The following is a 14,050-nucleotide window of genomic DNA, read 5'->3' as shown; positions in this document are numbered from 1 at the left end:
GCATGTTTTATTCCCCTCAGCGCTACCGTGCAACTCTTTGTTCGTAGTATAGCAGGAATACACACAACATGCTGGATGTGGAAGTGCTGAAAGCTGGAAAATAACATCTAAGGGGGAAATGTGTTGGCCTCTTTGTGCCTCGTGCCAAAAAGATGCCAATCCTTCGCTTTAGATGGACTTCAAGAGCCACACACACTTGCAGCTCATGCTTAGCTGCAGCTTAATTCAGTTTTCTGCACAGAAACAGAGGTTGGGGGAGTCAAACAGAGGTTGTGCCTGAGGTGCCGTCTGGCATTGCCTCTGCTCATGTCTGTAACTCGGGTGCTGCCAAGGCGACTGGCACAGGCCAAGCCCCGATGGAGCAAGACAAAAAGGATGTTTGGTGCCATCCTATCGCCACACAGGCAGCTGCAGATCGCACACATGGCAGGAGCGTTGGAGTCCATGCCTTCAAGCGGCGAAGCAGAGAATCCGTGTTTGGCCTGAAAGCCTCAAAACGACCCTTCAAAGAGATGAACCTTTGACTTTCCAGGGATGTAAACACTTAACCCTTTATGAAGAACAAGAAAAATGACAGAAGATGAAAAGTGACCTAAGTGTTTTGAAGAAGAGGAGAGGAAAGCTTCTTTTTTTATTGGTTCTCAGACTTTCTCTACCACTGGTTCCCCTGCTTTCTGTCCATGTCGTTCTCTCTCTGCTGGAAAATATGGAGCGCTCCCCATCCTGTGATAAAGCTGTTGCCTGTGAGATGCGAAAGAGAGATCCATCAAGCCGAGGCGTTGGTTTATCCTGCCAATCCGCACCACTGAGGGCTGTAATGCATACATGCTCCATCCATACATCATTTACCAAGCCCTTCTGTGTCCAAATAACAGAGGTTTGGCTGCATCCTCCTCAAATCCTCCAAAAGTCTTGATATGCATGAGCTTGTTCTTGTGGTTTGTTTAGCTCACTTCTACGAAAGCAAGCTATGAGAAGTGTAGAATAAACCCTGTGAATCTCCCGCGCCAAATGATAGGGTTACAGTCGTTCTTTCTTTCTTTGTGAACAGATAACACTTCACTCTCTTCAACCTTGAGCTGCCAAAAAAGCGAAGGAATCAAACGGACAAGAACAGAAAATGGCAAACATGATTCTTTCTTTTTCATTTCTTCGTGTAAAGTGCCTGAAGGCAGCGCAGCTGTGATGTTAGAAAACATTACCTGGCAGGTTTTACTGGAAACAAACATCACTGACATTCGTGGGCATTACTTGAAAACCAATAAAGAGGTTCAGGTAGCTCACCTGGAAATGGAGCAGACCTCAAACTGTTTATTTTGAAAAGGTCATCGGCTTTAGAAAGGATGGGATGACAGGAACTATTATAGAAGCTATCAAAGCTCTACAGAGTGGAGGTATTGCACAATGTAAAACAATAAGAGCTGATCCTGAACAGTCTGAAACGACATTTCTGATTGTTATTTGATCAGTGAGACCCACATACCAAATGCTGATACATGATATCTTCTCACAGATTGTATCAGAGATGTTTCAGCGCTGGTTTCCTTATCAGAATATCTCCCCACATTAAAAAAGCAACCTCAGCCTCTCTTTTTGAAATGTGAATCCCAGAATAAATGCTTATAATGTAAGGGCTAATACCTCGTAAAAGACCGACAGCTGCTCGGCTCAACACGCCTCACATCCAGCGAGGTCAAACAGGTTTCCGACTAGTGTACACAAAAACCCCAAAGTGAACAAACAACTGAATCCCAGAAACAATGTAACCTGATCTTAAAGTTACAGTACCATCTGCTGGCTCTGTGAACTCGAAGGGTGGCAGAATCCACGGCCGACCCTCCTGACTGTGATCAATCAATCTCCCTTTCTGCACATGCTCATCAAAGCTCCTGGAGATCCTGATCCCTGAGGCCTCAAATATTTGTCTGAAGTAAACCTTTTGGCTTCTTCATTGCAGTCAACAAACAGCTCTTATTTTAGGTGTGTCAGGTGAGTACATCAGGTGTGAGCGCCTGGTGGAGATCCAGGTGGTGTCTGCAGAGCACCCTGCACCTGCTGCCTGTCCTCACTCACCCATCGGGGGGCAGATTCCCAGGATGCCAGAGGGCAGCTGCTGACAGCCACTACTTGGACTGTCCCCTTTGCTTCCATCAGCCTCCCTCACATTGGGCCTCCAAGGGTCAGCTGCTGGGGGCATGCTAAGATGTCTGTGGGGGTGGCAGAGGTCAAGGAGTTGGCAAGGAGTGGGGGGATGTAGTCATGGGTGGGTTGCATGCCTACAGCAGGAGGTGAGGGTCCTGGTTTTACAATTATACTCCCCGATAATCACTTTCACAACCTAAAGGCAGCTCCGGGCTCATGCTCAGGATGGTGATCACGTTACGTCCGCTGTGTGTGTGTGCTCTCTGAAACCCCAAACGTGACCCTTACACCCGCCTCGACCGGTCCTCTCTGCTACACCTGCCGTCCACAAACCTGTTTCCTCAGCGTGCGGAAGTAGATATCCTCTTTCAAATGTTTGTTTTTCACCATCACACGCCAAAAGATAAACATCTAAGCTTCTTTTTAATCCCAAAACCACTCCTTTCTTGTAACTCACTGGAAATGTGTAGCTAGGTTTACACACTTAATGAGTTTTCCAGACAGAAAAGCAACTTCTTGAAAAATTTAAAGCAGAACGGCAGGTTTTCTGCCCTGGGAATTTCATCGTTATTAATAAAACCTTCCTTTTAGCAAAAACCCAACTTTCTGTTAAAGAATGAGCAATATGTGCTTCATGAGGAAATTAGCATCCATAGATCGCTCTTTCTGTGTACATTCAGAAATTCTTGTGTCGGGCTGAAACAACCAGGGGAACTATTAGATTAAAATCTGTTTTAAAAATCTCATCAGTGCCTCAGAGAAATCCTAAAACAAATGACTCCTTTCACAATCTCAATAAAGAGAGCAGAGTGGAACATATTTTACACAGAAACACAACACAAGGGAAAAATAAGGAAGGTTACATTTTTGGATGATTAATTTATAAGTTTAGTGAGAGTTTTTTTGAAGAGTGTACGGTTTGGTGCAGATGTAGTGAGCGGTAAAGATGGAAATATGCTGAAAAATGAGAGAAAGTGATATTATTTATCTGTTTAAAGAAAAAATAGAATGATCTGTTTTTTAAAGTAAAAAAGCAGCCATGCAGGAACCACAATTTAAGCAGAAAATCTCATCCAAGGGCAGCAACAAGTGCCAAAAGTACAGTTAAGGTGTGTACAGTTTACATGTTCACATAAATATGGACGCACATGTTAAATCTGACCTCAAACTGGTGACAGCGCAGTTAAACAACACAAAAAAAGATGCGAACACGCAACTTTCAAATGTTCCTGTGACTTCACACATAGGCTAAACACATTTACCGTCCAATCAGATATAAAACTGGATTTCTCTTTTCTCCACTCTCTGCACTCAGCCTCTCCCTCTCAGAGTTATGTCATCCTTTCCACTGCTCCTCCAAACCTCTCCACACTCACAATAACAAGTTCAACGTCAAAGCAGCGCCGAACAACGCCAGAGTGTAAAAAAACCCCGCCACCCACTTCACTGACATCGACTGTAAACACGGCCAGAAAATCAGAAACTTGAAAGCTGGGATTCGATTCAAAGCTTGTGAATTCAGCAGCTTTTCACCATCGGGACCCGACAAATGCGACTGTGGGGCAGTTTTTTTAAATTCTTTCTCTGCTTAACAGAAATAAAACTTGGTCGCCTGCTGTGACAGGCGAGCTGTCAAAACGGGAACTAGTCTGATGAATATTAAACGCTCACTTAAAGGAGGGAAAAATGGCAGTCACTGTGTTCAAACTCCGACACATTATCACACCAATCTCACATTCACACACGTGGAAACGCCTGCCTCACCTCTCAGACCATCTCAAAACCGTTCTCCCGACTTTTATAGTTAAGAACTCCTCTTTTATTTCATAGGACGTCTCTTTAAACAGTGTCAGGATAAGGAAACCCCCTGATTTAATGTGATTTTTCAGCTGCTTTCCAACTCAGCATGCTCTTTTCATTTACTTTCACAGAGTTTTAAAGATTTGCACACTTGGAGAGACACATTAAAAGAGAATTCAAACTTTTTTAGCAAGATTACTAAAAGATTTATAGCACATAAAGTCTTTGAGACAATTTTATTATCTGTGTTTGAAAGTGGTGGTCTGTTTCAGATAAGGGTTTGTGAAGGCTTGTTTGTTATGCCCGTGTGGCCGTAACAGGAGTGAATTTGTGTATCCACTCCCTTGGTAACGACACGTCTGTCTGTATACGGATAAATATATCAGTGATGGTGGCATTAACAGGTCAGACATGGTTTATGAAGGATAATTAACCCATTAAAGGATCCAGTAGAGGCTAATCCAGACTTCAAATAGGACCGCGGCCTGGTCTAGACAGGTGAAAGCTGTGCGGTCAGTAACCCAAGTAGACCAAAAACATAATACTGACTGCTCTGCGGCGTGGACCTCTGCTGTAGCTCCCAGTGTTTGTGCTTGACCTCCTTGTTCACTCTGAGTGTCCATTTCCACAACAAAAGCCTAATAGGTTGTATGTGATTATACGGATACACCGCTGAGAAATGTGTGGTGAAATGTAACACTGAGTGGGAGATTGGGTCCGGTGTTGCTTTCCTCTTTAACAAAAGGCCTGAAAGTCTCGGGACAGAAGCGCATGAAAAGGCAAGAGCTGAATCCAGAAACTAGAATCTGAGAGAGTAAAATGTAAAGTCGTCACCAATATCTGAGTTAAAGCACTTTCTGACAGACTTTCCCCGTCTTTGGACACATTAAAGTTGAGCTAAAAGTCTAAAGCTACCAATGCTTCATGCCGTGACAGGCGAGCTGTCAAAGCAGCAACTTTTATCCTTCTCAATAAATTACAGATTTTTGCATCATAGCTTTGGGTGCCGTGTGACTTCAGGGGGCAGGTTTGATGGAAATTCCCATAACAAGGCAGACAAGTTTAATTCTGAGCAAAGCTGGGAAAAAGGAGGGCTGGAGAAGCTGCCACGTCACATTAAGAGCTTAGAGGTGTTAAAAGTTTGTTCCACACGTTCCCACAGGGACGGGATGAGTGATGCATGCTGAGGACACATATCTGCCTTGACAATAAACAGAGAGTCTCCTGATGTGGAAGTGGATCCTCTGTCGCTAATGAAAGGGTTCAAATAATTTAGGTTAAGTGTTCTCTTTTCTCAAAATATCAACTAAATTTTCTTCGTTTAATGGTATTATTTCTAAATATGGAGACTGTGACTCATCTTTAGCACATTAGCTTCTGTATCAGGTCTTGTTTCTGGAACAGCAACAGTTTAACTTTCTGTAGAGCTTGATATCACCGGGTTTTACTAGAAGCTGTTTGGATTTTATTCTCATATTTGTGAAATTGCCACACAGCTCTGAAACATACTTTCAAAACTTGGACTTGTTTTCTAGCCTCAACAAATTTCCATTTTTTCTTTTCATTAATTCAAAAGGCAGATTTTCAGCAAGCAAAGGGCCTGTGCGGCTGTTTTTTTTCGTACTCTACCATTTGAGTCTCAACCTAAAAACTGAGCTCTTTCTCTGGAAACTGATGGGATCATTTTCCGTTGATATATTTTAGGAACAGCATCATAAAGTTTCAAGCATGGACAGAGTTTGTGGGAAGTTTCTTTGCATTTTTAAGTTTCCTCCCCGACTGAAAAACATTAGCTTGAATATTTTGCCTCGTTTAGAAAAAAAACATTTCAAGGAGATTTTTTTGTTTTTGTTTTAAGCCTGTAGGGACATGTTTCTTTACTATTTCAAAACTATTTCCCTTCAAACCCAGCCTTTATATCTGCAGCTTTCAAAATATACCAATCATTTTTTATTTTTTACATCCTTATTTTTACAGGAATAACATGTATTCAGGTCCTTATGCAAATTAGAATCCAGAAAAGGTGAGCAAAACCTCAACGCAAAGGGACTCTTGCATCTTTGCCCGCTAACGGTCAATATTCCTCAACTCTCAGGGGCAGCCTGAAACTAAAACTAACATTTGCACAATGTGATCGGACATCAGAGGGGAAATGTTCTAGACCGCTTTTCTGTGGATTTATTTAAAGTGACGTGCGATCAGGTTGTTCCTCAAGATGCCTCTTCTATGCAGAATTAATCCCTGTCGTTGCGAAGTTTTGACTGGACATTTTTGGAGCTGCTACTTTTTATTTTTATTTATCAATTTATTTGAAAAGAGACAGTTTACATCAATTAACATTTAACAAATGTAAATGTACTTAAGATAGGAAAGGCTAATTTTCATCTACAGTCCCTTTGTACTTTTACACTTCTGTCGAGCTTCTTGGAAGAGCGGACAGTTTTTTCCTTCACGTAAAGACATGCGCCTTCAATATTCTAATTCTGTTTTTGTATGAATCTTTGACTTAATATCTTAACTTTAACTTGAGCTTTTGGACCTTTTTTTTAACAAACATTAGCATGTTGATCCTTTATTCTACTTTTAATGTGTATTATTAAGTTTTTACTCTTGTTTCTAGTTCTGGGTTCTCGATAGTCTTCAAGCGCCGCTTCCAAAATTTGACCTCTAAACAGTATATGTATGTGCACAACTTTTAAGAAAACAAAATGCTAAGGTTTTAAGTTTAGGGAATACAATCAGGCTGATTTCCATGTTTCAACCAGCACTTTCAAAATGAACAACTCCTCCAGGTGACCTTAAGCGAACAACTTCAAATAAACTCGACTCAATCAAAAGCTTCCGCAGAAAACCATCAGCGAGAAAACTCTCAGACGTTGTCGAGGAGAGCGAACAAGATGAACTCCCACAAAGTGGGCCACGCTGTTGTAACAGTTATTTATTCCTCTTTTCATTTCAAGGGTCCTTGTGTTCTTCAAATGGACAGCATTAAGAGGAACCGGCACTAAAGGTCTGTCCATGGAGGCACGGTCCAAATTCCAGAGAATCTTGGCAACTCCTCGGGATGGATGGGACCCTCATGGATATAAAACCCCACAATGGATGAATAGGTAAACAGAAGGGTGTGAAAGAGTGATGGGGAAAAGAGAGTGTTCACTCTCAGAGAGGCACAAAGAGGGAGGTGTGTGAGTGGGAGATGGGAGAGAGCCAGAGTGTTTGTGGGGGAGGAGAGGGGGAGAGTGAGAAGGGCACGGAGGGAGTTGTTGGAGAGGAAGAGTAAAAGTTTTGTCTCCAGGCTTTTAGAGGGTGCTGTGTGTGTAGTGTTAACTCAATCAAAAGGTGAATTATACCTCCAGAGACACTCAGGTAACCTTTCATTATGGCCCTAATCCTTCTTAATAACAGAGCCGCCATGTCGGCAATGCCCCATTAGACAGAGAACCACTGAGAGAGCCATTATTCCCCACAGGCCGTTGGAAACGTGAACACACAACACTCACTCACACACACTCACTCACGCACACCCTGTGTGACAGATGATATCAATCACAAAACTCAATGTGTGAAGAAAACGCAGCAGAAACTTCCTCCATTAAGAGTCAGGAAGATGTGGAAGGAGAGTAAAAGTGTCTTTATGCTAGAGTTTGGGAACACTGAGGCTGATTCAATAAAAGAAGAATTAGGTCGAACAAAGTACTTAAAAGCAAATTAAGACTTTTACTTTAGAGGAAAAAGGTTTGAGATGACTTTGGAGCCTTAGAGTTGAAAAAATGTCTCATTTTTAAGTTAATTATAAAAGTTTGGTGTGCTAAATTGAGCTTCAAGTGCAATCTTCTTGTGGTGCCTTTAAAGAGGATCAAAATCTTTTACATTTCGCTTTTATAAAAATATGTACAAAAGTAGTTTTCCATAGTTTAATTTTCATTTTTTAAACAAGACTTTTAAAGCTAAATTATGCTGTTTTTATTTTTTAATTGTTACTTCAAGTGCGTTCAGCGGCTCAGCTTATTGAAAAAAAAATGTTATGGATGGTAAAACTCATAAAAAAAGTTGTAGACAACCTGAAAATGTGTGTTTATACATAATCTGTAGCACATTACTTACACACAATTATATTTTATACTTGTGTATGTATATCCTTGTCATATTAACAGGGAAATTACACCATAAACTGTAAATTTATTTAGCTCTGGCTTTGATCAGAGGCAGTCAACCCTAAAATGTGCAACAAAACGAGCAGCCTGATAAGATCTAATGAAGTCAGGCTTAATGTAGCGTAATAAATCAACAGGCTGCTTCTTCGTCCAACAGCAATTAGACTGCTTCTGTAAAAGCTGAGATGTTAAGTAAAGATTTCTGGGTTATGTGCTCACTAATGATGCAGGCTGAATAAAAAGTTGGGTAAACAAAATCAATCTCGATGGCAATTTAACGGCTATTGATAGTTTACAGACGATTAAAGGGAATTTAAGGAGGGAAATGCCCTCAAAGTATTTTTTTATCATAGTTTGGTGGTATTAATATAAATAAAGCAAAAATTTTAACGTCAGTTAAAAGTCAATAAATGGCTTAATATTTGTTTTAGTTTTACCTGTACCACTCCAGTCCGTTGTCATAGTTTCTGTCGAAGAAGTGCGGCTCCGCTCCCACGGCTCTGATGTCCGGATGAACCCGCAGAAACTCCAGCAGAGCCCGGGTCCCTCCTTTCTTCACCCCGATGATGAGAGCCTGAGGCAGCTTCTTGCTCCCCTCCCCAAGCGGACTGAGTTTACCTGCGAACCTGGGCGACACTTTCCTGGACGCAACTAAATCCGGAGGAGGCAACATGAGCGACTCACCCGGCAGCTCCGTGTGCCCGGCGCGCTCATCCGTCAGGACCCTTGACGCGCGTCTGGAAGCTCCGTACCCCGTCAGCTCCGACCCGGCTGTCCATTCATACACCAGTCTTTTACTCCGAATCGACTCCAAGTCCTCGAAGTGCCCCTCGACCCGGCTGGAGGACGCTTTCACCGGCGATAAGGTGCTGCAGCGGTCCGTGAGGCAGTGCAGGAGGAAGAGGGAGGTGAGGAGGGAGCACAGCATGACCACCGCTCTCCTGAAGATGCCGCGGGACGGGGGGTCCAGTTTACTGATGCGGCTAAAAGCCATACCGGTCCCTGGGTAGTCGGTGCAGGAGCCACAGCCATGCTAGGCACACATTACCGAGTCTTTTTGCCATGAAGAAACCGAAAGCTGAGCCTTCATCCACAGAGTGCTGCTGTGGATAGGAACACCTGTCTTTCTCCTCCTGAAAAGTGCAGAATAATACCTGCTGGGCTCAGGTGAGGACGCCAAATGCGCGAGGAAATGGAAAAACCCCGGAGCTGCTCCTTTATCCCACAGGTCACACCGGTGTCTGCTTCAGGTAGTGAAGTGTCCTCTGTCCTCGTTCTGTGCAGGATGCCACCGCGAGCCCTGATGTACCAGCCGCACGTGTATAGAGTTGTAAACTTGTCTCGCACGTCAGGTTTTTTGACGGGCATTTAAGTGACCAATGAGATGACAAGAGAAGACAGCAGTAGCCAATAGGAATGCAGGTAGGCGGGACAAAGATAAATAGAACATCCCTGATAAATTAGAGCTGTTTTTCATTTAGAAAACAAAGTTTTGCCTTCATGTGAGAGGGATAAAAGTTGAAGACATACGTTTTTATTTTATTATCACTTTTCCTTTAATCAGTATTTATGTAAATATTCCTGTTTCCTGTATACAAGTACAAAATAAAGGTAAATAATACTACAAGTGGGAAAGCAGGAAATGACTAATCAAAATGTGCTTAAAGGCTTATAAAAGAGATACATGCACATTTTTTATTTTATTTTATTTATTTTATCTATTAAGTTCATTTTAGAGTCATAGTCGCTGATATCTTGTTTTGCTAAACATAAATATGAACATTTAGGGAAGACAATATGTTGATACACTGTACAGAAAGCACTACTTCGAATGCTAACATACACAACCAGTTACCACACACAGCACCTGAAAACTTCTGTGTGGGATATAAACTCTGGGAGTGGTAAAAGAAGGCAAAATTTTTAATGTCTCATCTCAAAACAATAAATAATTGAATAAAAAAAACAGGTTGACAAGAAAAGTCGTCATGACTGGAGTCCTGGCACCAAAGGAACTTTATTTCTTTCCGTCTCTGGAATTGTATTGGAGCTGCTCACTTGTGTAGTTTTTTGGTAAGTTTTTTTTAGTGCATCTTCCTCAAGTTTTCCAACAAAGCAGGCAGTTTAGAGATGCAGAAATGATTCTTGAGGTCTTGAAAACACTCCATCGTCCGTCACATGGAGCCATTTCAGGCCACCAAAGACGACGCCCTGCACCCTGAACTCTCATTTTATGACACGAAGAAGAACAAAACAGTGAAATAATGATAAGCGGGCACATTATTTCTTTACAAGTGAACAAGAACAGACCCAAATGTTTCACATCTGCTCCAGCCTTTTGGGTTATTAGCATGAGAATGTGCAGGCAGTGCTTCAATGCTGCACAGCTCACTGCTCGAGAAAGAGGATGGAGACCTCGACACTGGGCTGTATTGCTGCTGCCAGATGTCCCCCATGTTGTGGAAACAATACGGAGGGGTGTCGTGCATTTAACAAATCACACCCCGTGTCTTTTCTCTGTCTCTGGGACGCTGCGGAGATGCTCGGCACAGATGACACCCAGCATTCCCTCACAGAGGGCGGATAGCTTCACACCCCGTCCTGTTAGGGACACATACTGGAAGCCTAATTAGGCGCAACATGGATAAAAATAAAATCCCAAAAGTTTGAAGTACTTAGCTTTTTATTTTTCTACTTATTAAAACACAATCATAAGAGAGGTTTCCAACCTGTTGGTGTTGACCTTTGAAAGGGTCACTGCATGAATTCAAGAGGTCAGACATGATTGATGTGAACGTAGAGAATCCAAAACAAGCTTCTCTTTCACTAAATAATGTTTATGGTTCATAACGTCTCTGCTTGTTCTTGGTTTTAGTGGAAAAAGTAGTAATGCTGAAAAGTTTACCAACACTCTGTGGTTGTAATTTGATTTTTACTCAGGTTACAGTCATAATTTTCATGTATAAAACATTTAGCTTAGCTGAAATCTCCCTGCTGAGAAATGAGAAAAAAATTGTAATTTTATTCTGCAGAGTGAAAACTTTTCAAATGAATTTATAATATATTTTAAATAACCAAAGTTAAGGAATTGTGTAAAACCTTTTAGAAAGTATGATAGACACAAGAATTACTCAAAACTTCTCCTTTTCAAGAAGCTTAGAGGTCCAGAAGTTTAAGACAACAGTTTCTAAATTGAGGAAATTATTCAAAAACTTTTTCAAAGTGTGGATATATGAAAAATACATTAAATTTACACTCTTATACATTTGAAAGTCATGCATTATTGTACAACAGATTTAATTATGATGCAGGAAAAAGGCCTCTTAATCTTTTATCATTAGTATTTAATGTTTTTTTTTAACACCTATCAATGGATTGTACAAGGTAGCTTTATTGTAAATTCTGTAACATGTGTAACACAAACAGAGGCTTGAAATTACAATACTCAAGGGCTCATTTAGTATAAAAACAGTAAACATTAGTATAAACATTAAGAATATGGTATAAAAGAATAAATAGAAAGTAAAGATTAAAAAAATATCAAAGGAAAAAGGAAACATTGTGCAAACATCAGTTTTATTAAGCTTAGGCTACTTTAAACAAACTATCATACAGACTAACAGTTTGTTCTAAACATGATGAACTTTATTTTAAAATTTAAGCTTGATATCGAGTCAACACAGTTGTGAAACATGAACTTTATTTCCTTCTAAATGCAGAAGAGTAGATGCATTAAATAAAGTGTCCTTAAACATGTCTCATTGAGTAACTTTGCAGAACTGATTGTACCACTGAAAGACTCTTGAAATGATTTCAAGTCGTGTGGAGACATTACGTTTCCATCATGACGTCTGTCTGCTGATCAGACCATTGATTAGTCTAATAGCTCTGTTGTCATCAGCGGCGTCTGAGCTGCGGGGCGTGCCTTTCTCAATGTGCCCATTTTCAGTCCGGTTTCTGCAGCGACACACACTTCCTTAAAAAAAAACAACAACAACAGCATTTAGTGTGTAATTACACACCCAGACATTGGTGCTTTCAGAAAAATGTGCAAGCAGTCTGGAGGGCATGTAAAAACGCAATTCTGCTTTCATCTTCACCATTTATCCAAATTGCAGCACTATGGTTACTCTGACGCAGCCTTTTTGGAATCTTGGATGCAGAGCTGGGGTTTTTAGTTAAATTTAAGCAGTTTATTATGCTTTGAATGCAGTCATGCATTTACTTTGCATATTGAATAAATTCTCAGGGCATGTCATGGGAAAGCAAGTAGAAACGGCTGCAAAATCTGAATCTGATTGTTGCTCCACAGAAATGTGTAAACCATACCTCGACTTGTGCGTATAGCTCTCTCAAATGCACCATCAACAGTGAGAAAAATAGTCAATCAGAAAATGTTTCCATCGCAGCGCCGGCCAAGTAGTTAGACTGTGTGTCTCAGCCGTGCACATAATCTCCAGACAGGTTTATGAACTGAGGTTTGGGAGCTGTCAGTTAGGAGGAGACGTCTTTACTGCCATATTACAGCTTTACATTTCTCGACCTGCAGGACGTGGTGATAAAATATTCAACTTTTTTTTTTGCACTGTATTTATTTTTAGCCATGCATATAAACTTTGGGAGACATAAATTTAATCACTTGCTAAAATTTATGCTGGGTATTGAAATTAAGCCAAGAATAGGTACAATGCTCCATGGGGCAAACATGGTTGGAAACAGATGCGTCCAGTAAAACTCAGATTTACATGTGGAAATGTACGGATAATTTATGACTAGTTTCATACCTGAAATAAGATCAGCGTCACAAATTTCCACACAAGCTGAGCAGCGTCTTGGCAAAAGAAGTTCATCTCCTAAAACTGTCTAAATTTGATCGTAATTGAAATGAGGTTGCTTATTTAAGAGCTCAATTACGCCCATTAGCAAGGGCTTAAGAAAACTTATTCAATAATCCAATTCACACCTTTAATATGACTGAAATAATCTCATAAATCAAACCTTAGTGAGATTTAACAAACAACAGTAACATATAATAGATCTGATCCACAAAAGTCTACTTTAAACTGTTTGGACCTCTGTTTACACACATGTTTATGGTGTGAGAGCTCTGACTCAGTGTTTTACCCAAACAGGGATTTCTTGTTTCACCGTGAGAGGAAATGTACTCCTTCTATATACACAGCTGTCGACCATCCATCCATCCAGTCCCGGCTCTTCTGCTTCAGCTGCAGGCGGCTTGCTGACCAGGAAGAGTTTCTATTGAGCACGGAAAGCTAAATAAATTGTTCTTTTTAATCAGATTAATGCTCATCTGAAGTGAGCCGTTTCTGTAAATAGTGTGGAAACGTCAACTCAGGAGTAACTGAAACGAAGCACACGAGGAGTTACACTCCATTTACCGAAGAGTGTTTGATCAAGGTCAACACAAGCACAGGAGGAGGTTCCCTTTTTGTTAGATTTACAGGGAAAGGATTTGTTAATAAGCTCGAAAAAAAAAATCAAACATGTAAATAAATTGATAAATAAATTAAGTGATGGATAGCGCTGATTTGGTGAACTTAAAATTTAGGTTAAGTAAAAAAACTGTGGTGGCTTTCAGAGTCTCAAAAGCTTGGGGTAAGTAAAACTAATCAGAATGAATTAATAATTCACCTTCCCTGAAGTTATGCAAGTGTACTGACGAAAAATATCATCTCAAAGTTTATTTAAAATATTTTGGTGTGTTTTTTGTTGTATTAAGTAATTCAGTATGATGTAGGCATCACTGTTTATTCAATATTTTTGAGTCGGTTAGTTAAAAATTATTTTAAACATCATTTTTTACAGTGTAGTATACCATTACTTCTATATTACCGACAGTGAAATATGTACCAATGTCTGTTGAAATGATAAAAGTAGGTTACAATTTCATGGCAAGCCAATCAGTGTCAGAATTCAGGTACGTGGGTGTTGTT

The 14,050-nt window shown here is 40.6% G+C and overlaps 1 protein-coding gene and 1 long non-coding RNA gene across 2 annotated transcripts in view; one reads left to right on the top strand and one right to left on the bottom strand.

The window, feature by feature from the left end:
- The window catches only part of LOC141784720 (heparan sulfate glucosamine 3-O-sulfotransferase 3A1-like), a 38,350-nt gene extending 28,925 nt beyond the window's left edge, over positions 1-9,425 (bottom strand). Inside the window, exon 1 of the mRNA XM_074662563.1 lies at positions 8,534-9,425. Within this exon, the coding sequence (XP_074518664.1) occupies positions 8,534-9,090 (557 nt within the window). The 5' untranslated portion in view covers positions 9,091-9,425. The remainder of the gene's footprint in view (positions 1-8,533) is intronic.
- LOC141784721 (uncharacterized) overlaps positions 1-13,358 on the top strand; it is a 107,188-nt gene extending 93,830 nt beyond the window's left edge. The window contains exons 3-4 of the long non-coding RNA XR_012597472.1: positions 6,903-7,052; positions 13,229-13,358. This is a non-coding gene — a long non-coding RNA (uncharacterized LOC141784721). The remainder of the gene's footprint in view (positions 1-6,902; positions 7,053-13,228) is intronic.
- The last annotated feature ends 692 nt before the right edge of the window (positions 13,359-14,050 follow it).

This window comes from Halichoeres trimaculatus, unplaced genomic scaffold (genome assembly GCF_033239565.1).
Source record: "Halichoeres trimaculatus isolate MK-OKI-2021-1 unplaced genomic scaffold, fHalTri1.1 fHalTri1_scaffold_23, whole genome shotgun sequence".
NCBI lineage: Eukaryota > Metazoa > Chordata > Actinopteri > Labriformes > Labridae > Halichoeres > Halichoeres trimaculatus.
This window is presented reverse-complemented; position numbering and strand designations above follow the sequence as displayed.